This window comes from Strongylocentrotus purpuratus, unplaced genomic scaffold (genome assembly GCF_000002235.5).
Source record: "Strongylocentrotus purpuratus isolate Spur 01 unplaced genomic scaffold, Spur_5.0 spur5_scaffold_10, whole genome shotgun sequence".
In the NCBI taxonomy this organism is placed as follows: Eukaryota; Metazoa; Echinodermata; class Echinoidea; order Camarodonta; family Strongylocentrotidae; genus Strongylocentrotus; species Strongylocentrotus purpuratus.
In genome coordinates this window covers 2,439,030-2,444,993 of record NW_022145595.1, presented here as the reverse complement: position 1 = coordinate 2,444,993, position 5,964 = coordinate 2,439,030, and the positions used below count along the sequence as shown (strand labels likewise).

The 5,964-nt window shown below is 40.2% G+C and overlaps 1 protein-coding gene across 1 annotated transcript in view; it reads right to left on the bottom strand.

Annotated features, from left to right (window-relative positions):
- LOC754374 (probable glutathione S-transferase 6) overlaps window positions 1-3,508 on the bottom strand; it is a 7,004-nt gene extending 3,496 nt beyond the window's left edge. The window contains exons 1-2 of the mRNA XM_030980024.1: window positions 3,112-3,508; window positions 404-496 (exon numbers count right to left, since the gene is read on the bottom strand). Of these exons, the coding sequence (XP_030835884.1) occupies window positions 404-496; window positions 3,112-3,253 (235 nt within the window). The 5' untranslated portion in view covers window positions 3,254-3,508. The remainder of the gene's footprint in view (window positions 1-403; window positions 497-3,111) is intronic.
- Between the last annotated feature and the right edge of the window lie 2,456 nt (window positions 3,509-5,964).

Below are 5,964 nucleotides of genomic sequence, written 5' to 3'. Positions count from 1 at the left end.
AGAAGGACGTGGGGGTCGAGGGGCCGGGGGCGAATTGTGATTCCCAAACCATTCAGCTATGGGAAACATTTTGAGCAACGTGATTGGTTAAAAAAAAGTTATAAAGACACGCCCACATCGACGCGAGCCATCTCATCATGGCGGTGCGAATGTGTTTGGGGCCAAGTCCGAGTGAACCATCAAATCTTCAAAATTATTTTCCAAATCTGCATGTAAGTAGATATTTAGACCCTGTATTTAATTATTTTATTATAAAGTCGCCATGATCAGATCCGTGTCTATGACTTTTGGAATGATGTTTGCATGAATGGGCTACACATAAACAATGGATAACAGTGGGCCTGTATGGGGGGGGGGGGGGGGGGGAGCGAGGGAATAAGAACAAGAACAGCAGTATACGTACCGAACTCTCTTGCGAGATGCTGATTGATGGCCTTAGAGTGTGGCATCGCCTTTCCATCGATGAGCAGTACGGGACACTGACCCAATGGAAACACTGTTCAAACAGAAAGATACGAGATGGATGATAATCTTTCATTTCTCTAAACATTGTAAAGGAATTGAAATAACATTTTACGAATTCATTACCGACAATCCACCTAAGCCACCTAAGCTGGCCATTGAATGACGGTAGGTCGCACTGAAGCCCAGAGCCCCTGTGTCATAAAACTTGTTATCAATAGCAAAATTATGATAATTGTTATAAGCCACTGAATCTCCTTATTCCATTGAAAAATTGTAATTATCTATTAAATGAGCAAATAAGAATCATGTCAGCATGAAATCATATTTTGTTCACTTTCCTTTAACGACGGATTGATTTTGTTTAATAATTTTGTTACACAGAATCAGAGTAATTGGTACTACATGAACAGCATGACATTTTGCTGTTTCATGAATAAGCGGACTAAGTTTAATTAGGGCCAAGCGCGTAGCTAGGGTTTTATTTTAGGGGGCGGTAGTGAGCACGCGAAGCGCGCTCCCTATAGGGGGTGGGTGCAGAGAGAGAGATGAGGGGTATTAGAGAAAGAAGACGATTCGTTGTACCGTTCACGACTCTTAATCCTTGTCTGAATTACAAAAAAATGTTTCTATGTCTGCTCTCTTTTCTTCCTACGTCCTCTTCCCCTTTTCTCTCTTCTCTCTCTCTTTTTTTTTGGGGGGGGGGGGGGGGGCGACCGCCCCGCCCCCCTTGGCTACGCGCCTGATCAGGGCTGAAATGTATGCTAACTTTGCTATTGTTATTGTAACTTCCATGGAAACTTCAATTTGATTGGTCGTTGAGTGTTGTTGCCAACGGAGTTCATATTGATAGCCCAGTTTGATGGATAATGCCTAGGTCACATTTGCTCTACGGCTAGGATACAGCGGTCGTACGCACCCGAAATCGAGAGATATTTGCGGCAGCCGCAGATAATCTGCGGTGGCCTCAGGGTCACCCTAGGGCGTATCCCTATCTGTACAGGCCGTACGGGTCATCGTGGGATTATAACGCGGAGTTATAACTGTTTTCATTTCTAGGATCGCCGTAGCGATTAGACACGCGGTAGCCATGCCGTAGAGCGGTTCCACGGCGACCGTACGTCGGCTGTACGGTAGCCTTGCGATCCATAATACTATCGGGGTGAAGCGGTAGCACGGTTAACGTATGGTCCCCCTTCGGCCGCCTTGTAGGCACCGTTCGGCTACCTTGCGTCTGCCTTATTTGTCATAAAGCTACGGCCGCCAAAGATTTTCTGTATCCACAATTTAAAATACGCAGTGCGGTTTCCCTAACATACACTGTTGGTCATAAAGGTGGAATATTTATTTTTACCCCAGTTTAGGGAAGGATTTTTAAAAATTATTTATTTCTAAAAGATCTAGATCATGGCATACATTCTCAGATTTTATTGAATACTAATTTGCGAGTATTTGTTTTGCGTGACTGCTTCATCATATGTGTGTTACTATGCTAATCAGCTAAGGGACCTACGTCCTTAAGTCATGATTGACAGTAATGAGGATTAATGCCTCACAAAAGGGCACTGATATATAGCTGATCGACACGATTTTTATCCTGGGGCCTCATAGTAACGAGGCCATTGCTTAGCCCCTGAATCATGACTGTACGCAGTGTTTGCTAGGGTACGCGGCCCCTTCCACAAATCCCCCAAAACGAAGAAAATGCAATAAATTGTCAAAAATTCATTGCATTTTCCCCCGGCCCCCAACAGGAAAAATTCCTCTGTAGGGCCATGCATTATGGTTCAAGGCATGGCCACACAGAGAAATTTTTCCTGTTGGGGGCGGGGGGGGGGGGGAAATTGCAATGAATTTTTGACAATTTATTGCATTTTCTTCGTTTTGGGGGATTTGTGGGGGCGGCCGCGTACCCTAGTAAACACTGCGTACAGTCATGATTCAGAGGCTAAGCAATTGCCTCGTTACTGTGAGGCCCCAGGATAAAAATCGTGTCGATCAGCTATATATCAGTGCCCTTTTGTGAGGCATTAATCCTCATTTCTGTCAATTATGATTTAAGGACGTAGGTTCCCTAGCTGATTAGCATAGTAACACACATATGATGAAGCAGTCACGCAAAACAAATACTCGCAAATTAGTATTCAATAAAATCTGAGAATGTATGCCATTTTCTAGATCTATTAGAAATAAATAATTTTTTAAAATCCTTCCCTAAACTGGGGTAAAAATAATTATTCCACCATTATGACCAACAGTGTATATGTGACCGCAACCGTTTCTGACCGTGGGAATGCTACGGCGGTCCTATAATCGATATTGGCCGTAGGTGTTGGGTAAAAAAAAATAGTGCTCCAAACCCCCCCCCCCCCCATTTATTCGCCTGCTGATTCGCCGCTAAATATTTTCTTAAGAATTGGGCCCCCACCCTCACCGCCAGCTAGATCCGCCCCTGGAGAGTGACGTATTTTTAAACATATTTTCTACGCAATGAAATATGCTGGCAAGGTATGGCCATCCGGCTAGTTAACATCACATCAAATCAAATTTAATTTGCCTGAGCAAGAGAAATAATTACTAAATATGACATCTAGTATAATATCAGCTCGGGACAGAATATAGGCCTATCTTAATTAGGATTTTACTTACATTCTGTATTTCCTTTGATTTCTGGCCACTCCCCTTCTTTGAACCTGTAATCCTCGTAATCTTGGCCCGCGAGCGCGAAGATCATCCGGGTAGCCTCAGCTCGGCCTCGAACGTTAAAATACATCAGCTTATACGTCGGCATGGTGACTGATCTCCTCGGTTACCTCGATATTCGACGCCAATGACCACGGTGAAGGCTAGCAATATAGGGACTACACAGGACGACAACAACCACTTGGGTATACCAGGAAGATGTGTCACATCTCTCTGGGTATACGGAATCACACGCCTCGCTGGTCGAACGCCTAACAAGGACAACGCTCGCACGCACGATGAATTGCATTTCTATTTTTCATTTTCTATTGTTGGATTTTTCTCTTCTTCTCCTATTAAAGTACACAGACTATGTGTGTAATAGTCTTTTGATTCAGACCTGAAAAGGGTTCTAGTCAGTAATGACAGCCTTCGGGTTTAAAGTTTCATTGATTTAAAAAAAATATATGTATTTGTCCTAATTACAAACTATCGTAAAAAATAAAACAGTTTTGTAATTTTCAATGCTAACCTGTAAAAGAACATACTACACATAAATGAATAAATGAAATAGAGTGGTGAGCTGTTCACGTTACTCTGGGAATAAAACGTATAGAAATATTAACCTTCGTCATATTAAAATCGGAACCTTATCCATCTTCGAACAACGATAAAATATTATGCATAATAAAATACAAACGAATACATCAACAGTCACTACTGACACAGGTATATTTCAAGTTCAATGCATAACTCTATTGAGCTACAAATATACCTGTGTTTACATCAAGTTAATGTAAAGACACTAGACAAGTGTCTCATACACAATGATTTGCCATATGCGATAATGGGCCTATTGTTTTATTAAATGAAGTATAATGAATGAAAGAGCACAGAATTGCAACTACTGTTCAGCCCTGTACAGATAACATTTTAATAGAGTGTTAAGTGGAAAAGATAGGCCTATATACGGTATATTTTTATGCCTCCGCCACCGAAGGTGGTGCCGGAGGCATCATGTTTTCGGGTTGTCCGTCCCGTTTGACCGTTATCACAATATCTCAAGAACCATTTAAGATTTAAACTTAAGACTCGGGAATAGTATTTATCACCATAGGAAGACGATCTGATTAGATTTTGGAGTACGTAGGTCAAAGGTCACAGGTCACAGAGGTCAACTTATGAAATTCCTTGTATTGAGTTTGTTAGCGCGATATCTCAAGAACCATTTGAGATTTAAACTTCAAACTTAAGGATAGTATGTATCACCATAGGAAGACGATCTGATTAGATTTTGGAGCACGTATGTCAAAGGTCAAGGGTCATAGAGGTCAACTTATGAAATTCCATACATTGAGATTGTTATCATGATATCTCAAGAACCACTGGAGATTTAAACTTCAAACTTAGTGATAATGTGTATCACTATAGGAAAACAATCTGATTACATTTTGGAGCACGTAGGTCAAAGGTCAAGGGTCATAGAGGTCAACTTATGAAATTCCATACATTGAGATTGTTATCATGATATCTCAAGAACCACTGGCGATGTAAAAACTTCAAACTTAAGGATAGTATGTATCACCATAGGAAGACGATCTGATTAGATTTTGGAGCACGTAGGTCAAAGGTCAAGGGTCACAGAGGTCAACTTATGAAATTCCATACATTGAGATTGTTATCATAATATCTCAAGAACCACTGGAGATTTAAACTTCAAACTTAATGATAGTGTGTATCACCATAGGAAGACAATCTGATTAGATTTTGGAGCACGTAGGTCAAAGGTCAAGGGTCACAGAGGTCAACTTATGAAATTCCATACATTGAGATCGTTATCGCGATATCTCAAGAACCACTGGAGAATTTTCACTTCAAACTTAATGATAGTATGTATCACCATATCATAATATCTCAAGAACCACTGGAGATTTAAACTTCAAACTTAATGATAGTGTGTATCACCATAGGAAGACAATCTGATTAGATTTTGGAGCACGTAGGTCAAAGGTCAAGGGTCACAGAGGTCAACTTATGAAATTCCATACATTGAGATTGTTATCATGATATCTCAAGAACCACTGGAGATTTAAACTCCAAACTTGTTTAAATTGCTCTATGGCGGAGGCATCATTTTCGACTGCGCGCAGTCAAAATTCCATCTAGTTCTTCATGATATATAATTTGTATGAAAATCGCTATCACCTCAAATCAAATCAAAAGCACATGACAGGAGTGTTTTTAAAATTCATTTTTATAGCCTAATCAAAAGGCTTCAATACTAACAACTTCTTCACAGTCGAGTGAAATTGTGAAAAGGCATTCATAATTGTGGATGATGCGTATACAGTGAGACCCAGAAAAAACGAAACCGAAAATTATCAATGTGTTATCATAAATTAATCAAAATTATAATTAATAAATGACATATTTGTAAAGCTTAGATCCTCCTCTTCCATTTGATACAACTCATATGATGCATGTTTCACGCATGAGTGATTAAAAACAATTTGAAGGAAGGAAACAAAAAAGTCATTTGGCGGGTGGTATCTGAATTTCGAAGACAAATTCACATTTCTAGAAAGTTCAGTTTCTGCTCTTTCATATGACAGGAACAATGAGCCAGGAATAACAAAGTTCTGTTTGTTTAAATTGATGCTTGCATTCCCATAATTTGATTTTTAAAGTTCGTTTTCACTGGATGCCTGCCGTAGCAACAAGCAGAATTGACAAGACTTAACTCCGTTTCATTAACAATCAGCCATGCATGAAGTCTTTCGTCTATGTCTCGTGAACGTACGAGTTGCATCAAATGAAAGA